At 47.8% G+C, this 23,342-nt stretch overlaps 2 protein-coding genes and 1 long non-coding RNA gene across 7 annotated transcripts in view; 2 read left to right on the top strand and 1 right to left on the bottom strand.

Moving 5' to 3' along the window:
- PIAS1 (protein inhibitor of activated STAT 1) overlaps positions 1-6,791 on the top strand; it is a 113,634-nt gene extending 106,843 nt beyond the window's left edge. For 2 of the 3 annotated variants that reach the window (XM_084781416.1, XM_084781417.1), the window contains exon 14: positions 2,932-6,791. In XM_084781416.1, the coding sequence (XP_084637542.1) occupies positions 2,932-3,225 (294 nt within the window). In that variant the 3' untranslated portion in view covers positions 3,226-6,791. The other variant, XM_084781418.1, reaches the window with a different exon arrangement.
- A 2,509-nt stretch (positions 6,792-9,300) lies between these two features.
- CALML4 (calmodulin like 4) lies at positions 9,301-22,429 on the bottom strand. 3 transcript variants are annotated; one of them, XM_084781431.1, is made up of 6 exons: positions 22,285-22,429; positions 21,690-21,883; positions 21,568-21,598; positions 15,851-15,991; positions 13,788-13,976; positions 9,301-9,720 (listed from the first exon to the last, which is right to left on the bottom strand). In XM_084781431.1, exons 2-6 carry the CDS (start codon positions 21,867-21,869, stop codon positions 9,623-9,625), a joined length of 639 nt encoding a protein of 212 aa, XP_084637557.1. In that variant the 5' UTR covers positions 21,870-21,883; positions 22,285-22,429; the 3' UTR covers positions 9,301-9,622. The 3 variants fall into 3 exon arrangements, with proteins under 3 accessions (XP_084637557.1, XP_084637555.1, XP_084637556.1); XM_084781429.1 differs by lacking the exon at positions 22,285-22,429 and having other exon boundaries at positions 9,301-9,404; positions 21,690-21,884; XM_084781430.1 differs by lacking the exons at positions 15,851-15,991; positions 22,285-22,429 and having other exon boundaries at positions 21,690-21,803.
- On the top strand, positions 13,983-14,436 carry LOC311597211. Its single transcript, XR_014779136.1, has 2 exons — positions 13,983-14,186; positions 14,288-14,436. It is a non-coding gene; the product is annotated as an uncharacterized lncRNA (long non-coding RNA).
- Positions 22,430-23,342: the final 913 nt, after the last annotated feature.

Here is a 23,342-nt window from a genome sequence, read left to right as displayed (position 1 = left end):
GTAAGAGTAAATAAAAGCCCTCATCCGTCAACACCCTCCACCCCAGTGAAGGCTAATGGCAGGGTCTGCCTGTCGATTTCTCAGTACTGTTATATCAAGACACAGGGCAGTGAGCTGGGTGACAGATAGAGTTCAATCTAGGCCACATGTGTGAGAGTGACCTGTTGGCCAGGACATGGTACCTGCTATAGCCTGTGGCACTACTGCATTGCCAGTGGTATGTTTGATACATACAGTTATGTTTAGTCTGTGAGTACTAGACAGTAAAGCAAATGACTGCTGGTTTTCAGTTATATAGTATGCTGTGCTTCCTCGCACTGTGTTTACTGCGGCGCTAATTGCTTCATCTTCTCCCATGCTTGACTCAGGCTCATGTTGCTTTATTCATCTCAGACCCTAAATGTACAAAATCAGTTGCTAAAAGGCCATAAACTAGTGACCTGGAAACAAAATTAAAAGTGGTCATGGAGTATGGAAGGAGAAAGTCAGTGGTTATTACTCACCAGTCAGGCTGTCCCATTGCACCAGAGCTACAGACTTGAAGAGCAAAACAAAGTGGCATAAGTCTCATCGGAAACAGTAAGATAATCATGGATTGAGAAGGGTCTGCTTCAGCCATAGAGAAGTGGCTAAGGACATGGACTAAGGACCAGACACAGAAGTACATCCCTTTTGGTACTGTGACTGTCAACTGCCGAAGCCATAGCCCAGGATAGCAAACTTTGCAAGTTGCTGTGGGTTGGTGATGATGCTCAAGTACATCCTCCTTTGTTCCAGTGTCAACAGTGGTGTTCTTGTTCCAACCTGGAGAATAAAACCAGATTTTTTTTTTTGAGGATTTCATTCATGAAAATACTGTATTTTACATTATTTCCACCCATCCCTTTCCCTCTTTCAGCTCCCCCCATGTCCCCCTTTCTGTTCTGTATATACATTTTTTATTTTTTTATTACTATTTTGTACCATGATGTGTGTTGGTGAGACACAGCACAAGTTTGGAAGTCAAAGGACAGCAGCTGTATGGAGTCGGTCCTCTCCACCTCTGTTTTTTGGTCCAGACATTTGGGCTACACAGCAAGCACTTTCATCTGCTGAGCCATCTTCCTGGTTGATCAAGGAGATTTAGCAGCCATTGGGGTACACTGAGTAGGACCTTTGTTCAAGCCGCTGCTGAAATGGGAACACTGAGGAGCTATGCCTGTGACTGTGGGTGGACAGCAGCACCGGGCCTGTTCCATTGCCTTGTGTACTGTATAGATTTGGACTGGGGTAACTGAGAACTGACGACATCTGGAGAAGGCACTGCAGAGACTGCTACTGATTGCAAAGGATCTGCCAAAGGTGAGGCGGTGCTGTAGTTGTCTTGGCAAGTAACTCCAAGATGACATGTGTGATGCTGAAGAGACCCCAGAGAGGTTCCTGAGGAAACTGGTATGGAAGCCTTGGACCTGAAAAGTAGGCAAGAAGAACAAGAACTCCCGGGGACAGAAGGAGTCCCCAAGAAGTTTCAAAAAGGAGTTAGCGGGAACTTGACAGACATCAGCAGCCGCTTCAGATACTTGAGAACATGAACACCAGAGACAGGAGTGTTTGTGGTGACTGTTCACAAGCGCATCTCAGATGGACAGGGACAAACCAAGCAAAGCAAAAGACCACAACATGTTCCTGAAGAATGACACCTACACAGAATGAACCCTAGTGGGCCTCAGGGATCCAGAATCAGGCCTTGTTCTGCCCTAAAAACCTTTTAGGAAACAAAATATGCCTAGTAGACAGTGATACTAACCCTGGCCTATAGAGACCTGAGGGCAGGGGAGAGAGTGAGAGAGAGTGCATATTTATATATACTTGCCTTACTTTTTAGCAAAAAAACATCATTAGTTTTTATAGGATGTAGGTATGAAGAAAGAAAATGTTTTGCACAGCCAGATGGTGTATTCATGTTTTAGGTGTTACAAAGGATAAAGTAGTCAGAGGTTAAAGATCTGTAGGCAGTCAGTGGTTAGTCAGACATTTTCTTCAGTGGTGAAGCCACTGGCAAGTCGTCTGTGCTCTGTAAACACTAAGGAAACTCATTGGGAACACACCCTGGAAGGAGATCAGCTAGAGGGAGGGGATCAGGAGAAAGTAGTAGAGGGTAGTTATGATCAAAAGACAGAGACGGGGAAGTGTTCTAATGAAACCTATTCTTGTGGATAATTAATACCTTACGAAAGGTTTTAAAGCAAAGCCAAATTGTTATGTGACTATGGTTAATTAAAGAAAAGGTAAGCTTTGGGATTTAAAAAAAAATGTAGACTAGCTTAAGCGTAGAGGGCTGGTGGAGCCCACAGTAGTACACAGTGTGTCCTCAGCCTTCCAGCCACTCAGCGCAGTCCCTGACCCAGCGAGACTTGCAGCCCCACACACCCCACTCAGGAAGTGCCGCACACAAACATGACATCCATCCCTTGTTTTATACAGCAAGTTCTTCCTGCCCTTTCCAGTTCAGGAGTGCTTGTGTGCACAAACACTGTGCCCAGTGCCTGTAGTGCTGAGAACACAGACAGACTGCACAGAGCCCATAGCCTGGGCACACTTGCTGCTGAGCATCTGTGATGCAGGTCTCAGGCTGAACTTGCAGGTGGGAATCCGGGGTGTATCTTTAGAGGGGCAGCTGTTTTCCTTCCTACTAGTAACTTCTGAACACCTCAGAACTGCACGCAAGACAAACCAAACACTGGCGCACACAATCAAAAATGTTATTCCAGTTTCGGATACCGTGCCAAAGTGCTCTCATCATCAGTGGCCAGTCATTTCACTGCAGAGTGTGTTGTCACTTGAGGAGCCAGGTACTTGGGACATGCTAACCTGGGCCTAGGTCTGCTGAGAAGAGTACACAGAGGTACATCTGGTTATTTAACAGAGTGTTTTGTCTCTGGTCCCTCCTAGCATTACAACACGTCCCTGCTTGCTGCAGCGGCAGCAGCGGTCTCAGATGACCAGGACCTCCTGCACTCCTCTCGATTTTTTCCGTATACCTCCTCGCAGATGTTTCTCGATCAGCTCAGTGCGGGAGGAAGCACTTCTCTGCCAGCTACTAATGGAAGCAGTAGTGGCAGCAATAGCAGCCTTGTGTCTTCCAACAGTCTAAGGGAGAGCCATGGCCATGGCGTGGCCAGCAGGAGCAGCGCGGACACGGCATCCATCTTTGGCATCATACCAGACATTATCTCGTTGGACTGACGCCCTCGCCCTGCTGCTCCCACCCCGCCCCACGTTAAATGACTTGGCAGGAGAGCACTGTGCTCTGTTTTACCTTATCCTGTTTAGAAAAGTACACAAGCGTGGTGTTTTTTTTTTTTCCTTTTTTTAGGGAAAAAAATTAAAAGAAATGTACAGAGAACAAAACTATATTTTCAGTTTTACTTTTGTATATAAATCTAAGACTGCCTGATAAAACACTTGTTTAAAAAAAAAAAGAGGAAAGAAAAGAAAAAACAAGCACCCACAAACCTCCTTCGGTTCATTTTTTTCTGGATTCTGAAGACTTCACCATTTCTCCTATGGTTTGGGTTTTATTTCACTTCAATGGCATTATCTTACTTGCAATAACAGAAACAATTGCATGTACGAAGTTTTAAATTGTGGGCTTTGTTGTGGGGAGGGGGTTGGGATAGTTTTGGTTTCCATTTTTTAAAAGCAACAGACTTGGTTTCTGTTTGTGTGTGTGTGGATTTTACCAGCCTTAAGTTATGATTCTCACCTGTCCCGCTGCATTCCTTAGTTTTCAGGACAGATCTGTGGGTGGGTGTGTCTGCTGTGTGCCAGTGTGTGTTGTTCTGTCATCACTGTTCCTGCCCTTCTGACTTTGCATTTAGTTACTATCGGTTGCCTGCTTCTTTCAAAGTGCTTCAGAGGTCTTGAACTCTCCTGTGAGCATCTTTCTCCGCTCTCCCAGATGCATGTTCTCCGTACAGGTTCTCTCTGATCTGCTGTCTACCCCGGAAGAGTGTTTCCCGGAAGTGCTGGAACGAAAGTTGCCCACAGACACAGTCGGTGGGCGGGCTGGGGAGCGGCGGTACACCGTGTGCTGGTTTGAAATCTGAATTTCAGCCAAGTCTGTGAGTACTGGCATATTGGTCACAGGGTAACAGGCTTTTCTTGAAGGTCTTCATATTAAAGTGGAATGTGAAAGAACCCCAGAAGCTCCATGGGGTGCCATGTGCAGCTAGCAGAGGACATTGTGCCACCTCAAAAAAGGAAGGAAGAAAAGAAGTCAGTAACCCTAAAGTAGACAGTACGGTGCAGCCCTCATGTGGACCCATAGCAAATCTATTTGCTAAACAGTTAAAACTCAAAAATAACCTTAGCTAGTTTAGTTCTCTGGCTCTGAGTATACTTCCTTTCTTAGCTTTGTTTATTTTTTCCTTCACCTTTTAGTGGCAAACACAACATAGGAAGCCTTTTTTTTTTTTTTTTTTTTTTTTTAATTCATGGTCTCACCTACTCTGGATAGTAGAATATGTAAATATACTAGAATTTCTTCAGGAGATAATTAAGGATCAAAGAAAGGAAAAAAATGCTTCTCATACTTGAGAGTCAGCAGATAAGACAGCAGTGTTCTTACAGTGGAAAGTAGATAGCAGCTGTTGGCGAGTTTGCATGCGCTTTAACGGCAGAGAGGAAGGGGCACGCCATCACCAGGTCCCAGGCTGGCCTTGTACCTTACAGCTTCATGTGCTCAGAGTTGGCGAAGCACCGTCTTTGTGTGTAGTAAACTTGTTTTCAAACCTTGCATCAGTGACAGAAGGACCGATATTAATCCAGGTAGACATCCCGATGGCTGCGTCTTCAGTTGTATGATAAGTGGTTCACATGACAGTGTGGCATCTAAAAATAATATTTGTTTTATAGCGTCTCTCTGCTACTAAATTGTCGACTTGAATTTAGAAAAAAGTTGGTGTTGATATGTATATGTGTGTGTATATATGTATTTATAAACAAGTGCGTGTGCGTAACATCGTCTTCCCCTACGCATGTGTGTTCCACACAGAAATGGCTGTGTTAGAGTCACAAAACAATTCGCAATAAAACAAGGCATTTGTTGTCAGTTCAAACCAGAAATAGTTACGTTTTTAAAATTCATCTGGTGTTACGGTGAGTACACGTTCTTCAGTTTCTCATTGCTGTATTTAGGCTTATTTCAGATAAGGTCATAATTTGTTTCTAAAGTGGGAATCACTAAAATTTTGGTTGTCTCTGTTAACATTGCAATATAAAATATTTTTATTATTTTAGCTTTCTTTGTTCTTGATTTTGTTTTAGGTTTTGTTGTTGTTTTTTAGTTACTGTTGTTACTGGTTTTAGGATTCTGATCAGTAGGTTTTTGTGTCTGATGCTGAGTTACAAACTGTCAGTTGAAAACCTAGCCCTCTGCCTTCTTCAGCCCAGTTGTGGAGGGGGCACGTTCCTTCTGTGTCCTGCACTGTGTCAAGCTAAGGGAAGAGTGGGTGATAGAGAGAAATGCATGTCCTGTGGCTTTCATCATCCATAGGAGAATGGACCATTTGGCTGTCTGTGTATCTTAGTTTGTTCCACTTTGTAAGGAGTTCATTTCTTCAGTTGTTGACTTCCTAAAATGTTGCATGTGGTCAAGTTCAGTCAGAGACTTTCACAATCCTTTATAATTACTAGTCTTGCACTATTTTATCTCGTACATTTAATAGTAGAAAGCGCATGGTCACTTTGCCCCTTTCTTTTGTTGTTTTTCCCTAGCCCACCCTCTGTCCCCAGCCCTGCTAACCTTGATAGGCTGCAGACAGATACTGTTCTCAGCATCTTTCAGCAAGTTGCCAGAAGCCCCAGTCTTTCTTTTTAGCATGTACATGTGTGCTCTGTACAGTACTGTGTGTGCCCCGTCTACCTATAAGCACACAGCACCAGTCAAGTAGCTGTTCGACTAGCAGGGTGGAGGTGGCTTTTAATTTACTATGTGGGCACTACTGGACACAAGTTCTAAATATGAAACGTAACCATAAATGCTTGGTTGACCAATTCATTTTAAGTATTGCAGTTTTTCCATTGTTAATTTAGGTGAAATACATTACTGACTTAAAGAATCACGTTTTGAAAAATGTGGGTTTTTTGGGTTTTGGGGGGGGGGTTGTTGTTGTTTTTTGTTTGGTTTGGTTTTGTTTTTTGGTTTGTTTTATTTTTTCGCCAATTTTCCTTTGAGACAAGTGTGTGAAACTGAATGGAAACATACCCCAATTGTAAATGAGCAAGTGTAGGAAGAACCTAGTTTTTAAAGCAATTTCAATTTTAAATACATAAAACTTCCAGAACCTTCAGGACTTTTAAAAGCACATTCAGATTTATTTTGGTAAGAACTTTGTTTTGTGGATACATGTTGAATTTGGTTTGTTTTTGTTTTTGTTTTTTGTTTGTTTTTTAATTAAACACAAAGTGCAGGTTTCAGAGAGGGGGGAAGACTAGCTGGTGGTCCCAGAGTGTGCTGCTGCTGTCTTATTAACAAGGGGGAGATGTATATAAATAGATAAAAGTTACCATAAATTCCATGAACTTAAATCTGTGATTCATTGCCTTAAAACTTTCTCTTAGAATTTCCATACCGCATGCCAAACCAGTAAAATGGCTTTTAAAAATGTATAATAGACCAATGTCAGTTTGTATAAAAGTACCAAGTGAAAATATTTATTACATGCATTGGAGAAAGGTTGTTTCCCTATTGAATGTTACCTGTTTGTGTAGAGCTCTTTAGATGTAATAAAGGAAAAGCCTTCAGTTAACTTGTGTTCTGTAAACTACTACTACTGGGTACAAGGGAACACTCCCCGTGAGAAAAGTACTGGTGCCACATGTTTCCAGGGCCCTTGTCATCCAACAGTTTCAAAGCATGACAAGTAACTGCTACTTTGCTTTGAGATCTTTCCTTATTGGTCTACAGCTCACCTTAATTTTTAAAGGTACTTGTTGTCTGTCTGCTGTGCAAACACCTCCCTTTATGGTGAGCAACAGGTGCTAGGTCAACTTGTTGGAATTTGAGGATCGCATAGAGGGGACCCTGAGGCAGCAGAGCCTTTCCTGGTGTAGCTGTTTGAGCTCAGCTTGCCACACATGACTAGGGCAGTGGGTGGGGAAGAGCAGCCCAGGCTATGCAGATTAACCCCTAGGTACATGCGCTTTTCAAGCTGTACTGGAGATTCACACTTAGCCAGATAAGATACATACAATGTGCCCTAAAACTACACTGGGGGCTGGACATGTTGGTGCACACCTTTAATCCCAGCATTTGGGAGACAGGATCAGGCAGATCTCTGTGGGTCCAAGGCCAGCCTGGTGGTCCATAGAGTGAATTCCAGGACAGCCATGGCTACCCAGAGAAAAATCCCTGTCTCAAAAAAGCCAAGAAAACCCAAAAACAAACAGATCCTACACTGGAAGGCTTAGGGTATTTGGCAGAGCACTTGTATGGCATGCACTGGACTTAGTCCCCGGCATCAAATAAAAGGCATAGTACACACCTGTAATCTCAGCACTCAGGTGGAGGAGGCAGGAGGATCAGAAGTTCAAGGGCATCCTCACAAATTTGAGGTAAATTTGGAATACATGAGATCCTGTCTTTAAAAAAAAAAAAAAAAAAGCGCCGGGCATGGTGGCACATGCCTTTAGTCCCAGCACTTGGGAGGCAGAGGCAGGTGGATCGCTGTGAGTTCATGGCCAGCCTGGTCTACAAAGTGAGTCCAGGACAGCCAAAGCTACACAGAGAAACCCTGTCTCAAAAAACAAAACAAACAAACAAAAAGAACAGTCACTGACATCAGAACACTTTGAGAAAGTGCCTCTCCTGTAGGGGCCGAGACTTCCTCACCCTCTCCCACTCTCCCATGGGCAGTGTCCACATGAAACACCTGTCAGGTCTCTGGTATTCTAGACTGGTAAGCAAATGTGATTCTAAAGCCATGGCTATTGGTATTGGACTCTAGAACCCAGTAGGGAAATGCAGCCTTCTCTCTGGAGAGCTGGCCTCCCCGAAGGACTTGCCCTGAGAGTCATGGAGATTTTACTGTATGTTACCCACACTTTCTCAGGCTTCTTTCAGGCTCCCTAGAACAGCCCAGAAATGCTGCGTTTTTCTCTTTGTGCTTCCCAGACTCTTGCTTTGTGTCTCATGCTGGCCTCAAATGAAAAAAAAAAAAGTCCTCTTTGAAGGAATATGCCTCTATTATCTAGCCCTGTTTTGTTTTGTCTGGTTTTGGTTTTGGTTTTTGGTATTAAAGAAATGTGCCTGGTTGCTTATAATAAAGCTACTCAGGGAATACATAGTATCTCTCCCAGGAAAATGAGACCCGCCCGCCCGCCCTCCTTCCCTCCCTCCCTCAGGTTTTCTGTTGGTCTGAGCGATTCAGCATATGTGAGGTAGGTGAATCAAGATTGCCCTGTTTGGTCCCCTGGAATGTTTCCAGAGCCTAACCCTTAGGAAAAGATGTGGCTGGTCTACCTTCCCAAGAGATGCCTGTGCCTTGATGTCTTCCTGCTTTTACTTAAGGAACAGAGCCACAGCCAGTCCTGAAACAAATGAAGGTCTTCGTGATCAGAGCTCTGCACCCTACCTCTGCTGTACCCCTGGGTCTCCCAGCTGGGGCACTGGTTCCCACTGTTAATTTCAGGGCCTCTCAGATTGTGGCCATGACATGGTACATTCCTTTCTTCTGTTAGTCCCAAGAGAGTGGCTTAAAGTCTTGATTACCCCAGGTCACTTGAGAAGACCATCCTAGTTCCTGGAACCTAACAATAGACAGGGCACAGACTCAGCAAACCCTGCCAGGAGCATCAGAGAGGCCTGCTTTATTCTGCAAGGCTGCTAAGGTGGTGTGTGGTCCCACCTCCCGCTTCCTTTGGTGTGGGATATAAAGTTGGGTCACTTCCTACCACTCAGTGGATCCTACGCTCACTCTAATGTGTGTTTTCACTTTATACTTGTTTATGAAAAAGCATCCTGCTATTGGTCTGGCTGGTGAGATGGATTGTAGAGCTATAAGAAATAGATGTGCATCTGTGTGTGCGCATGCAGTGTATGCTTCTTGTCCTGTGTATGTGTGTGTGCGTGCGCGCGCACACACCGCTTGTTGCTCGTATGTGTGTGTACATGCACTCTGTGCTTATTGCTGGTTCCCAGCCAACCCTGGCTTTATCTTGGAAATGTCGAAGGTTGTTCTTGTACCCAAAAGCAGACTGGTCTTCTGGCAGACTGCTCTTTTGGAGAAACGCCAGTACCATGGAAACACCAATGCTCTCTCAAAGTTGTCAGCCATTTATTTTCAAGACAAGATCTTCATCCTTATAAGGCTCATAGGCTTTGAGAAGTACAGTGGTCTCCCCAAATCATAGGCACTCGCGTGCTGCAAAAAGCAAGACTAATGTTAGTTCTAAAATCAATACAGACCTTGTATTACAGGCATGTGATACCATGGCTGCATCATTTATTGCTACTTATCTCCTGTACTTGTTGTGCCATATGGTCTTATTGCAGTGTTTGCCATTTTTAGACTTCCCTTAAAAATAAATCAGTCTAGGTTTTCAGGCCCATGAGCCTCCAGTGCTCTTGATCTCAGCTCCCTCAGTAGTCTTGCACAGGAAGGGTGATCCTCTGGATAAATGTGTCATATTTCACTTGGCCGTTTGGTTCGATGCCTGCTTCCTTGAAAAGATCATCCACTGCAATAAATCACATTAATGTGTCAATTTTTATATACTGGAGGTTAGGGGTCCCCAGAAGTCATCTCTGAGAATCTGATTGACTGTTTCCAAGTTACGCTTCTGATAACTTGCTTCCAAGACCCCAGAACATGGGGCTGGAGAGACCACTCAACAGTTAAGAGCACTGTCTGCTTTTCCAGAGGTCTGAGTTCAATTCCTGACAACCACATGGTGCCTCACACCCATCTACAATGTGAGCTGATACCTTCTTCTGCTATGCAGGTGTACATGCAGATAGAGCACACATATACATAAAATGTAAAAATAATTTTGAGCGGGGGAAATAGGGGGTAGAGACCCCAGAACTTCCCTGCTTTCCACAGGGCCCAGGATATGAGGCAAGTACACTGGTTGGGATTCAGTAACTGAGGTTGCCTTGTACTTGAGTTTAATTTTTGAAAACATGTTTATTGAGGGAGGGGTTTGTGCATGCCACATGTGTGGAGGTCAAAGGACAGCTTGTGGAAGTCAGCCCTCTCCTACCATGTGGGTTCTAGAGATCAAACTCCGGTTGCCAAGCTTGGCAGCCAGCACTGAGCCCTGAGTTTTCTTTTAAAGAAACACTTGACTTCTGTGTCTGTCTCTCAAGAAACCTTTAGCCTGGATGTTTTACCTGTACAGCCCACCCTTGTAACCTCCCAGTTACATGGGCATCACCCACAGCTCCAGACACAGCCACACTGGCCCTGCCCCTCTCCTCCACAGAAGCTCACCTCTTCCCTCGCTGCCCACCTGCCCACGAATGCTGAGTGACAAATGGTCTGCTACTAGAGCCTCACTGCAAAAAGGGTGGGGCGACAACAGCACTTGGCTAGCATGCACCTGGGGGTTGGATCCCTAGCACTAATTTGAAATGAAACAACTGCATCTGAAGTTCAAAGCACCAAACTACATTGCTCAAGAGCTGGAAAGATGGCTCAGCAGTTAGGAACACCTATGCTCTTGAGAGAACCCTAGTTGAGTCCCAGTAGATGTGTAGATGGCTCATAAATGCCTGTCCCAGCAGATCTGATGCCCATCTTCTTCCCTCAGGGCGGGTATATATGTGGCATATACTTGTACTGATACAAAAATAAAATCTTTTTTTCTACCAGTTGTTTGTTTTGGGAAGGTAGCACTACCTAAAACATACTGTGTAAACTAGACTAGCAACCTGGAACAGAGATCAGCCTGCCTCTACCTCCCATGTGTTTGGATTAAGGCTTGTGCCGCCACACCTACGAAATAGAACCTTTTTGAAAGCAGAATTGCTTTTTCAAGGACACTAAGTAGCCAGGTATGGTCATATGCACATCTTTAATCCCTAAATTCTAGAGGCAGAGACAAGTGGATCTCTGAACTTGAGGCTAGCCTGGGCTATATTGTGGGATCCTGGCAGGCAGGCAGGCTGTAGCTTTCTCTTTTTAAGTCCGTAGGTGCTCTGAGCCTGAGAAGACAGGTACATATTATTTCATGGAAAAGCTCCTATCCTCTGGCCAGTTGGTTGGTTGCCAGGCACAGAGGTCAGGCCAAGTATCAGCGCCAGCATCACTGACAGATCAGAAGAGGGCATCACAGCACAGCCTGATGATAGCTGGGCTGGGTGCTGTGTGTGCCAAGGATACTTCCCAACATTTCTTCTGAATCCCCTTATGCTCCACTGCAGCCAGGAGGGAAAACTCTGCATCAGCTCCTTCCCAGTGTCCTTTGCTGGTTAACGTCTGAGGGAAGTCTAGAGGCCTGACTGTCACTGCATACTGAGATCGTTAATTACCTCAGAAAAGATACCGCTACCCTTGCCATGGAGTCCAAGGCAAAGGCAGGCCCAGTTTTCCCCCTTCACATTAAAAACAGTTGCAGTAGAGCCGGGCACGTGCCTTTAATCCCCGAGGCTACACAGAGAAACCCTGTCTCAAAAAAACCCCAAAGACAAGAAAACAAAAACAGTTGCAGCAAATGCTGCCAGCTGAGAGATATTGAAGATGAATCTGCCTGCCAGGCCCCATTTTTAAAGGCTTTGCTCAGGACCTTCATGAATACAGATAAAATCTGAGCAAGCAGGCCAGGCATGGGGGTGTGTTCCTTTAATCCCAGCACTTGGGAGGCAGAGGCAGGTGGACCTCTGAGTTCAAGGCCAGCCTGGTCTACAGAGCGAATCCAGAACAGCCAGCTACACATAGAAATCCTATCTCAACACCCTGCCCACCCCACCCCCCAAAATCTGAGCAGGTTGGTCCATTAGACTGCTAGCTCTTGGAGGACCTCAGAAATACCTGTTGCAACCTCATTTACAGCAAGAGGAAGAAACACATGCCAGGGTCCCTGAAGGAAGGGCCTGGATTCAAGTTACAACCTGAAACCTCTACACTGTTCGTTGTAATCCAACCAAAAGTTAATAATCAGTGGATATTGGGACCTTTTCAACCCACTATGCATAAGCTGAGCCCTCCAACAGAACCCAGGCAAGCTAGCCAGCTAACCTGAAAGCCTTGCCTTTGGAGATCAGTAATGCCAACTTAGGGTCAGGCTGTGGCCCACAGTTGTGTCTAGCAGGCTAGAAAGAAAGAAACACTGAAAATGGCCCAGGCCCTCATCCTGCTCTGAAGCAAGAAATGTGGCAAGCAAAACCTCCTAGCGCTGCTGGGAGCCACGGCAGCATGGCCTCTCAATTTGGAAGCATCAATGGCTGTAGCTGTATCAGAAGCAGCTGTGGGGAGAGGACAGCCCTGGAAATGAGGGGCTCCTGGACCCTGCATGCAGCCTCCGCTTTGCTCAAAAGCTACTTAGTTGGCCTCTTCTATCAGTTGGGCACCTGTGTTGTCAGTGTGTCCTATGCCATAGCTTTGTGTGTGGCTTGTGTATACATGTGTATTGCCTGTTCATTTGTGTGGAGGCACATGTGTGCAGGTGCACAAGCACCTATATGTGGAAGCCGGAGGTTGACATCTGCTGTCTTGTTCTGTGGCTCTCTTATTTTCATTTGAGGTAAGGTCTCTCTGAACCTGGAGCAGTTCAGACTAGTGTGGCTAGCCAGCTACATCCTGTCTCTGCCTCCTGGGTGAGAGCTAGCATTACAGGCAGCCACACACACCTGTCCGGCTTTAAAACAAACAAACAAACAAACAAACAAAAACAAAAAGAAAACATGGGCTCCCAGGATCCAAACTCAGGTCCTCATGCTTGAGGGCCAAACTCTATCTAGGAGCCATCTCTCTAGCCCATGTCATGGCCTTTTGACATGGGCACACAGTATTATCGCCTACTAAGTTGATGTTTGACAACCACACAATAATGTTCTAAAAACAAAATAAAATTTACAGTGTTGAAAGTAAGCTCAGGATTTTGTGTTGGGCTGCATTCCTAGCCATCATGAGCCACATTAGGACCCGTGGGGAGATGGCTCAGGGGTTAAGAAGAGTACTGTCTGCTCTTCCAGAGGTCCTGAGTTCAATTCCCAGCAACCACTTGGTGGCTTACAGCCATCTATGCTTAGATCTGATACCTCTTCTGGCATGCAGATGTACATGAAGACGGAGCACTCATATACATAAATAATTAAATCTTTAAAAAAAAAAATAAAGAGCCGGGTGTGGTGGCTCATGCCTTTAATCCCAGCACTCAGGAGAAAGAGGCAGGCGGCTCACTGAGTTCAAGGCCAGCCTGGTCTACAAAGTGAGTCCAGGACAGGCAAGGTTAACACAGAGAAATCCCATCTCAAAAACAATTAATTAATTTATTAAATTGAAAAATACCCTCATGGCTTTGACAAAGTGAGCAGATGCCCCAAATGCTCACATGAAAACAGCCTCCACTGTTTGTAGAACTCCATCTGGGCTGACCCTCTACCCTTGCCCACTTCTGCCTCTCTCCTCTGGTTCTGCGTTGAACCCCGGTCCAGCACTTGGCCAGCCTGACTTCTGCTCACAAGCTTCTGGATCATTCATCAATTGGCCATCTGCACAACTGTGGGTGGGCTACACAACACTGCCCTCCCCATAATTCCCTAGCTCTCCCCAGATGGCTCAGAGCCCATCAGGCTCTCTTACCTTCCTTGTGAGTGAGCCTCTCTCCCAGTTTCATGAGTTTCGACCGCAGCTCAGATGCCATGATGTAACCTTTCTTCTCCTTGTCTGCCATCAGCATGGCCAGAAGGATTTCCTTCTTCGGGTCCTCTTGTTTGATTTGCGTGTGCATGATGGTCAGGAAGGTGGAGAAATCCAGCTCTCCGTGCTCATCTAGGAAACCCCACACAGCACAGTGACCTGCAGGGAACGGCTCTCGGAGGAGCCAGCTCCAGGGCTACCTAGCTCTCAAGGCAGTGGTCATGGTAAGGGGGATGAAGCTCTTCCTGATCCCACCGTAGCCCATTATCACAGGATGGAAAGGTTCCCAGCAGTCCTTGGCAACCACGTGCAATACCGACTTGACAAAACTTTAGAATCTTGGTAAAAGGCTTGTGGGGCATACCTGTGGGAAGCATCCTGATTTTGTTAATTGATGTGGAAGACATATCCATTGCAGGTGGCACCATTCCCTAGGCTAGGAGATCCCCAACTATATCAGAGAGAAGTGGGCTGAGCCCTAGCATTCACCTAACATGCATGCATGCCTCCTTCTGACTGTGTGATCAGGTGCTTCAAGCCATGATGGACTTTACCTTGACATGTAAACTAAAATAAAGCCTTCTGTCCTTAAGTTGCATTGGTTATGGTATTTTATCATAAAAACAGGGAAAAAGCCACAACTAAGACACCATGGTTTTTAATCCCGTCCTCAGTCTTGCTTGCTAAGGAGACAGAAACCCAGACTATTGATCATGGCACAGGACCAGACAGAGCCTCCTCCTCTGCTCTGCCCCCACCATGTTTCCAAAGTGGAGGGAACCTGGTCCATTCCCTCGGCAGCCACCTGATCCAGAGACATGGGAGTCTTAAGCCCTGGTCTCTACCTCCCATCTCCATCTACCTTCCCATGGCCTTCAGTCTCCACCTTCCTTGGGCATGGCAAGAGACTGCAGCCCTTGAACCAACCTGCCACAACAAATGGGATGCCCCCTGACTGCTCTTCCAGCCCTTCAGATCATGCAATGGAGAGCTCAGGTTTCAGCTTGCTGGGCTCTGGCCAAGGGCTCAGCCTGTAGCAGAAGATGCTTACATGCCCTCCAGTGACCCTAGCAGATCATGAGAACCCATGTGAGAGAGGAGGACGCTGAGGTCCAGATGCTGAAGAGTAGATTCAGCCTTCAAGTCAAGTGCTTTTTCCAAGCAACCTTTGTCTCTGGGCTAGTTCCTCCTTCCTGAGTGTCTAGTTCCCAGTGTAGACACGCTGGTGTCAGACACCAGTCTGAGTTTTTAATTCCGAAAAATAAACAACAAAATTTGGTTTTGATTATAAAGGTCCCATATATTCTGGTCAGGAAGGAAAGAAAACCACCCTTAATGACAGCAGCAGAGAGCTGCTTGGCAATGATTGAGTAGGTTTCCTGCCAGGTTGGCAGCCTTATTACAGCTATTAGATCACTCTATGACGTCAGAAGAACTGAATTCTGATCTTGAGTCCACCATTGGCTCCCGAGCCCAGGCACCTTCTTGCCTCTTGGATGCCTGCCATCTTTATTTAGGAAGTGGTTGGATAGGGCCCACACGAGTGAGCTGTTTTTACCAAGGACATGCAAAAAGCCCTGCAAAAGGCTGTTTTCCCATGAAAAAAAGGAGCTGTGAATGATGGCACACATCTGTATGCCTAGCATTCAGGAGGTGAAGGTAGAAGGATCAGGAACTCAGTATCACCCTGGGCTAGCACAAGGTGAGTTCAAGACCAGCCTGGGCTACATGAGACCCTATCTCAAAATAAAAGCAGAGGAAGACAAAACAAAAACAAAAACATCAGAACCACTTGTAATGTGCTTTCCCAGGGGGTGTGGCATATTGAGTGTGACATCAGACCAGGGTCCCTGTAGGATGAAACACAGCATCCCTGGCTAGCTACCTCTATGGTCTGGTCCCATTACCACCAGCACCTCAGGCTTCTGAGCTTTCTCCACCTCTACCACCACCACCTGCTTCTCCCAGCTAGAGCCTTCATAAGCCCGCCCGGACTGCTCACTCACCTATCCCGTGAGTCCGCAGGTGCCCCTGTACTTCCCCTGGCGTTGGGCTGGCCCCCAGGCACCTCATGGACACCAGAAGATCCGTGGCTTTAATCTTCCCTCGTTGCTGCTTGTCATACAGGGAGAAGCATTCTTTGTACTCTGCACACAATTGCGGGAGGGAGTCAGTAGCAGGTGGTCACTCCACCACCGCTGCCCTTCTTCTCTTTCATCCCTTTCTCCTCTGCCCCTCCCCCACCCAGGTTGGTGATGAACTGGGACCTTGCACGTGTCATGTAGGCACCCTAACATTGAGCTCCCCGACTCCCTGTCCTCTTTCCTTTCTTATGCCCCACCTGATATCCAGAAACCCATAGAAACAGGGTGTGCTGGCATGTGCCTGCAATCCCGGTATTTGGGAGGTGAAGGCAGGGGCATCAGGAGCCCAAGATTATCCTCCACGATGCAGCAGTTGGAGGTTAGCCTAGGCTGGGTGAGACGCCTCCGCCTCCTTTCATATTCTCTCTCTCTCTCTCTCTCTTTTTTTTTTTTTTTTTTTTTTTGCTTTTTGGGTTGTTTTTGTTTTTATTTTCCCGGGCAGGGTCTCTCTGTGTAGCCCTGGCTGTCCTGGAACACTCTCTTTGTAGACGAGGCTGGCCTCGAACTCAAATCAATCCACCTGCCTCTGCCATGAGTGCTGCGATTAAAGGTGTGCACCACCACGCCTGGCCATTCTCTGGTCTTTAAGATGCTACTCAAAATCTGTCTTCCAGGACTGAAGGGCAATTGAGGCGTGGGACCAGGGCAAACAGCCAAAAGCAAGAGTGAGGTCAAGACATGTCCAAGCCCTGAAAATCTCCTCTTAAGACAGGCAGGAGTAAGAAACACTCCCTCCCTGTTCTGGGCCTGCATGCCCCAGTGCACTTAGCCTTGTGACTTCCCCACCACCACCACCACCACCATTCTCAGAGGTAGTCATGTACCCTGGTGACCAGGTTTCAAGTTAAAACGTACTATTTCGTGCTGGGCATGGTGGTGCATGCCTTTAATTCCAGCAGTTGGGAGGCAGAGGCAGGCGGATTGGTGTGAGTTGGAGGCCAGCCTGGTCTACAAAGTGAGTCCAGGACAGCCAGGGATACACAGAGAAACCCTGTCTCGAAGAACAAAACAAAAAAACCCAAAACCCAAAACAACAACAATGAAAACCTTCCTATTTCCTTACAAGGATTTGTTCAGTGTGCACCTGGAATTCCTCTCCATGCAAATGAAGCCTTGCCAGCACCTCAGCCCCAGCCAATGATGTACACTCACCCTGAAAAACCCCTGCCCACTTCCCCCAGGTTTATATAGCCTTTATGCCCCCAATAAAGGAGAGCCATTTCACTGAAAACTGTCTTTGAGCAGGCTCCCCACCCCCACCTCCTGTACTCATTGCCAGATGAGATCCTACTTAACCCATCCACCCGGCAAAGCTTCGTTCCTTCCTTCAAGTCCAGTATCTGTGCACCACAGGGAGAAGTGCAGGAGGGCCAACACAGGACTATACAAGAAGAAGAGAGCGGCCTGGAAGGGTTGCCAGACTCCCAGGGACCTTTGCAAAATTGATGCAATTGTCCTGCCTCTGTAGAACCCCTCCGGGAGCAAGTGGTGGACAGTGGCTCTCTGATGCTCTCCTAGGTAGGGGTGATTATTGTGATGGCTGTATGGGATAGTTCAAATCACTTATCCATCCTCAGGCCCTGGCTCCCGAGGTCTCAAGTTGTCCTCTGGCAGGACCTGGTCCCTACATGGAACTGCTGGAAAGTGTGCCCAGGGCCTCACAGCCACAGCCCTCCCTGCAGTCCTCCCTCCTCCGTGTAGGAACCTCCTCCTGCTGCTGCAGTTCCACAGCTGGTGGCGCTGTCCCTGCTCTTCCCTGCGGCCACTGTGGGGTGGGGGTGGGGGGGAAGGAGGAGGGGCAAGCCTCCAAGGAGCTTGGGAAAGATCCCAGATCTACAGATGGGCTGAGCTGCCCTAATGCCCTAATCCCTTCCATTTTCTAAAGGAGATGAAGCTGATGAGAGGGGCCCAGGATCTGCAGCTGTCCAGACAGGCACACCGCGTTCCTTCGTGCTGGTAACTGCGTCTAGGGCAAGGATGAAACAGGCCAGCCTTGGAACAACAAACTGGTGTATGTTTTCTCTCCCAACCTCAACAGATCCACCTTTTCTTTTCTTTTTTTCTTTTCCTAAACATTTTATTTATTTTTATTTTATTTTTTGGTTTTTGAGACAGGGTTTCTCTATGTAGCCTTGGCTATCCTGGACGCGCTTTGTAGACCAGGCTGGCCTCGAACTCACAGCGATTCACCTGCCTCTGCCTCCTGAGTGCTGGGATTAAAGGCATGCGCTACCACCACCCAGCCTTCCTAAACCTCTTAATACATTTTATCTCTGTAGTGTGTATATGTGTGGGGGTCAGGGGCTATCTAGTAAGGGCGTTGGTTCACATCTTTCCACCACATGGAGGCCCAAGGAATGTGCCTCAGATTATCAGGTTTAGTGCAAGTGCCTTTACCCACTGTCAGGCTTAGCGTCAAGTGCCTTTACCCACTGAACCATCTCTCCAGACTCCATCCATCTCTTCAAACCCGAGGAGCCAGATTCCCTGCAGCTGGAGTTACAGGTGGTTGGTGTTGAGCCACCCAGTGTAGATGCTAGGAACCTGTCTCAGGTGCTCTGAGCCACCGAGCCATCTCTCCAGCGCCCTCACCCCGCCACCACCACCTCTCTTCTACACCAAGCTCTGGTCCTTTACAACTCTGGCATCCCTGTCTGGGTAACCGGAAGCCACTTCTGGAGCCTGCTGCGGGATGCTGTCCTGCATCACAGGCCTTTGTGGGTCCTTGATACCTGCGGTCTTTTCTGACTGTTAGAACAAGGTAATAAGATACCTGGAATACCAGGGAGCCCCCGGGGACCTTGCTTTTTCAGTCCCCTGCACACACAGCCCCCAGCCCGCACGTCTTCGTCCTAAGATAGCCCACCCATCTTTCACTACTTTCCTTCCTGCCTTTCACTCTGTTCTACTGTAATCCCAAGAATGGGGGAGGGCAGATAGCTCCCAGATCACTGTGGATGTTTAACATCTGGGCTAGGGCTGGCCCAGGAAAAGGACTCTTTGCTGAATTAAAGAATAAGTGAGGTGAGCTGGGCGTGGTGGTGCATGCCTGTAATCCCAGCACTCAGGAGACAGGCAGGCAGGCGGATCTCTGTGAGTTCAAGGCCAGCCTGGTCTACAAAGCAAGTCCAGCCTAAGGCTTCACAGAGAAACCCGTCTCGAAAAACCAAAACATAAAAACCAGACCAACCAAACAAGAAAGAATAAGTGAGGTAAATGCATCAAATTAAGAATCCTTTGCCGGGTGTGGTGGCACATGCCTTTAATCCCAGCACTTGGGAGGCAGAGGCAGGCAGATGGCTGTGAGTTCAAGGACAGCCTGAGCTACAAAGGAAGTCCAGGACAGCTAAAGCTACACAGAGAAACTCTGTCTAGACAGGTAAGTAAGTAAGTAAATAAATAAATAAATAATAAATAAATAAAATGGTTTCACAGCCGTGCCAACACATTAATACATGTTTAACATGCACCTTACAGGTATTAAGGATGTACAGTGCACAGCTCACACACAATAAAATATACAATGTTCTCCATTATAAATTCCATCTACACAACTGACCACTACAAGTGAATGTGGCCCATTCTTGTGTTCATAGTTAACCCACAGCTTTGACGCAACAAAAGAATTGACCTCTTTTCCCAGTGACTTGAGATTGTGTTGTCATTAAGGTGACTCTTTGATGAACTGTTTCTCACCATGGTATAAATTATATTCACTAAACTGAAACCTCTTGCTTTCTTGTATCTCATGTAGCCTGGGCTAACCTTGAACTTCTGATCCTTTGCCTCCCTGAGTGCTGGGACTACAGGGGCACACTATCGTACCCAGTTAATGTGGGGTAAGGGGTTGAATCCAGGGCCATGTGCATGCTAAGCAAGTTCTCTGCCAACTAAGCCACATCCCCAGCCCCCAAACTGAAACTTCTTTCAAGTCTTCAGTGCTGCCAGTACAGCAAGGCTGTCTTAGCTTTCCATACACACTGGACACAGTTTACACCTTCGCTGTTGAATAACATCAGCTTATAAAATTCCTAGATGTATCCTTCCCATGCCCAATGTCCAGCATGTGAAGGCTGTCCTCTCCTCTGTCCCTTGCTCACAGCAGACCCATAAGGTGACATCATTGTCCTTCCTTTTCAGATGAGGGAACGGAGGCTCATGGGTGAATTGCCAGGCAGCCTTCAAAGCCCTGTTCCTCTCTGATCCCAACCCAGGCTTCCAATTCCTAAACATCAATGGCTGTCTTCTTGGTGTTAGACACTGGGATACAAGGAGAATTTTTGCACCCTTCCTTTCTAGTAGTTTTGAAGGCCATGGAAGAGATGGGCAGTGAGTCTGTTGTCGGGGCACAATAGGGGGGCCGCTGCGGCTGACAGGTAGTGTCTAGCTTAGGTCTCCTTTCAAGGACTGTTTTCCGTTGTGTGCGCATGCATGATACAGAAGCCCAAGGAGGCCGGAGGTGTGGGATGCCCTGGGAGCCAGAGTTACAGGTGCTTGTGAGCAGGCCTTATATATGTGCTGGGAACCAAACTTGGCTCCTCTGCAAGAGCAGTACAGACTCTGACATACTGAGTCATCTTGCCAGCCCATAACTGTGGGCGAGGCTCTGTGCTCTAAAGCTCTGTCCCCTCTGGTCTTGTCCGTGGTTTGGGGGATAGGCAGTTAAGGATTCTGGGAGAAGGCACTTACTTGGCTATAAGCACACATCCCTGCCACCGCCTCTTCTAGACCCAGCTCTGGTCATTTGCAACTCTGGGATTGATCCTTGCCAGGATAACCAGAGCCAGCCCTTTGGCCTTCCGGGCCCTGTCACACACCGGAGCTCCATGGCCCTGTGTACCTGCGGTTCTGTCTCACTGACAAGGTATCACTTCAGCAGCAATGAGAAGTGAGCTACCGGGACTGTTTCTATCCTCTGTCGGGGCAGGTTTAGGGGCACAGACTCTCGGAAAGATGGTTGTCTCCTCTAGGCCCTAGGCTGAAGACTGGGCCTCTCTGCCAGGGACTCAGCCACCAGACACCAGACCAAGTCTCGGCCAAGTTCTCTGTAACTCATTTGTGCTTTCTGGTCTTGGGGAAACAGAACTGGGCTCTGCAGGAAGCCTAAGAGCAAAGTGCCCACACTGAACTAGGCAGGGGGTGCCAGGCGAGCCCCTAGTTTTACAGAGGCCCAGACCCATAAAAGAAATATCCTGTCCAAGGATATTAGCTCTGGGTTCTGTTCCCCACAGCACTGACTGCAAAGCCCCACTGCCTTGTCTGTGGCTCCTTTATTGCGCTGATAGCTTCCTCCCCAGACCCACTTCAGGCTCTCTGGAGCACTAGCAAGCTCTCTTTTATGACCCACCTTGAAAGTCACGCTGACATATAACAAGCCCTGGAAAGTCAGTAAGCTCATCTCAGGGCCACCCCCAAACAGGTCACCAGCTGCCCCACAGCACCTGGCTCCGAGCCTGTGGGTGGGCCAGTTCCCCCCTCCTCAGGCCTTCCTTCCTCCCGACAAAACCCAGCAAAGCAAATTGCCTAATGAGACACACATTTTGTGGGAAGTTTCTAATTAAAGAATAAACCCAACCTACCATTAATTTGGTCCTGGGAAAGGAACTTGGCCTGCGGGAGAGAAAACAAAAACAAGTCGGGAGGGGGCAGGGGCCTTCAGCAGGGGCCCTTCCCACCTACGCCTGCACAGCTCCTCACTCACCATCTTCAGGCACCCCTTGCTCCTGGGAGGGTGTTTGGTTCTGTCTCCTCTGCCTTGGAGTCGAAAGTCCACCAGGCTGGGTGGAGGCCTGGTAATAAATCCTCTGCTGCCATGGAGACTGGGCCCAATGCCACGAGTGTCAGGTTCCAGCTGTCTCTCAATAGTGGATGCCCCCACCATCCGGAGAAGGTTGACTGTGAGGAAACCATTACAGACTCTCCCGGAGGTCCCTGCCCCTGGAGGCTCGGGCTCTGCAGCAACAGGACAAATGCTCAAATCTCTTCCTGGGAGCCTAGATTCTAAAAAGAGGGCCCTGGGTGGGGCTGACTCTGTGTCCTGGTCTGAGCCTGTCTTGGGACCCTTTTCTCTCTCCCGAGGCTAAGCTGGGCTCTTTGCTGGAGCCGGACACCACCCACACTGTCTCTCCAGAAGACGCTATCCAAGGGCCTTAGGGATGCATTGCAGCTGGGGATGCACTGAGGACATTGTTCTCAGCTGGGTTCCAAATCGTTCCTCTCCTCTGTGCCTCAGTTTCCTCACCAGACACATTATGGGCTGCTGGAGAATCCAGTGACCGGCACACAGACAATATTACCTCCTGGGATGCTGGAGTGACAGTGGGCGCTAGAGCCTGGTCTCCAGCCCTCAAGGACCTTGCAGTTTGACCTCTGACTTTCCCAAACCGGAAGTTCCTCTCTTTTCCTTCCTCGTCTCACCCTTTCCTGTAGAAACAGCTGACTTAATTTCTCAGCACTCTATGCTGCCCTCTTCCCCTGAGATAGGAAGATGGGTGGCTCCCAGAACTATTGCTGGGCCCCGGGCATGACTAGGTTCTCAGACTGGTCTGGAGGTCTCCTTTCCTTCATCCATACCTGGGGGCTGGTTTGCCTGCAAGGCGCTAAATCCAGACTGGCAACTGTCGGTCATTGTGTGTAGTCACACAGGCTGTGCACTACACAGGGAGCTAATGAGGCTGAGGGGGAGGGGAGGCTGCAGATGCCAGAGAGGTGAGGTCTCATGCTAACCCATACATAAGAGGGTACAGGGACACATGGCCTCCTGTTAACGCATATGAGGCACATGGATACGTGGCCTGTCTCTGGTCCTGACTCTCCATGTGGAATGTTTTTTTTCTCGAGTCACCTTTTGTCACCTGCTTTAGACTTGAGAATCTTGAGGTTCTGACCCCACTCTGTGAGGATTCGTTATGGTTGGGGGAGGGGACGGTATGGTTGGGGCTTAGGTATGGTGGGAGTGGGGAAGGCTGAAGGCTGAAGTTTAGTGGCCTTGGGAGAGTAAGGGAGGTAGGCAGGACTTTGGTAGGTGGGCACAGAGCTGAGGCCCCTAACACCCTGCTCAAAGGCAGGTAAAGCATTTTCTCGGGTTTCAGTAAGTGGGTACTAGGATCAGCCATATGCCCCTAAGGGCATCCTGACACCCATCGACTCCCTCGCGTGTGTGTGTGTGTGTGTGTGTGTGTGTGTGTGTGTGTGTGTGTGTGTGTGTGACTGTCATTACTTACATCATTAGGAATCAGCTGGAGAGTTCTTTTCTTTCTTCAGCTGTGTGGAGTGTGTCAGAACTTTTGGAGGCCACAACTCCTGTGGCCAGCAGGTGGCAGCTCAGTCATCGAGGGTCCCCACCCCCACCCCC

This window comes from Acomys minous (genome assembly GCF_964271855.1).
Source record: "Acomys minous genome assembly, chromosome: 5".
Taxonomy (NCBI): domain Eukaryota; kingdom Metazoa; phylum Chordata; class Mammalia; order Rodentia; family Muridae; genus Acomys; species Acomys minous.
This window is presented reverse-complemented; position numbering and strand designations above follow the sequence as displayed.

Excerpts from the sequence above, each read along its gene's own strand:
- CALML4 (XM_084781431.1), bottom strand. The coding sequence starts at position 21,869 with ATGGTGGGGGCATCCACTATTGAGAGACAGCTGGAACCTGACACTCGT. Across the intron at positions 21,599-21,689 it reads GCAAGGGGTGCCTGAAGATG|GCCAAGTTCCTTTCCCAGGA; the intron begins GTGAGTGAGGAG and ends TCTCTCCCGCAG. Across the intron at positions 9,721-13,787 it reads GAGGCTCACTCACAAGGAAG|TGGATGATCTTTTCAAGGAA; the intron begins GTAAGAGAGCCT and ends GATTTATTGCAG.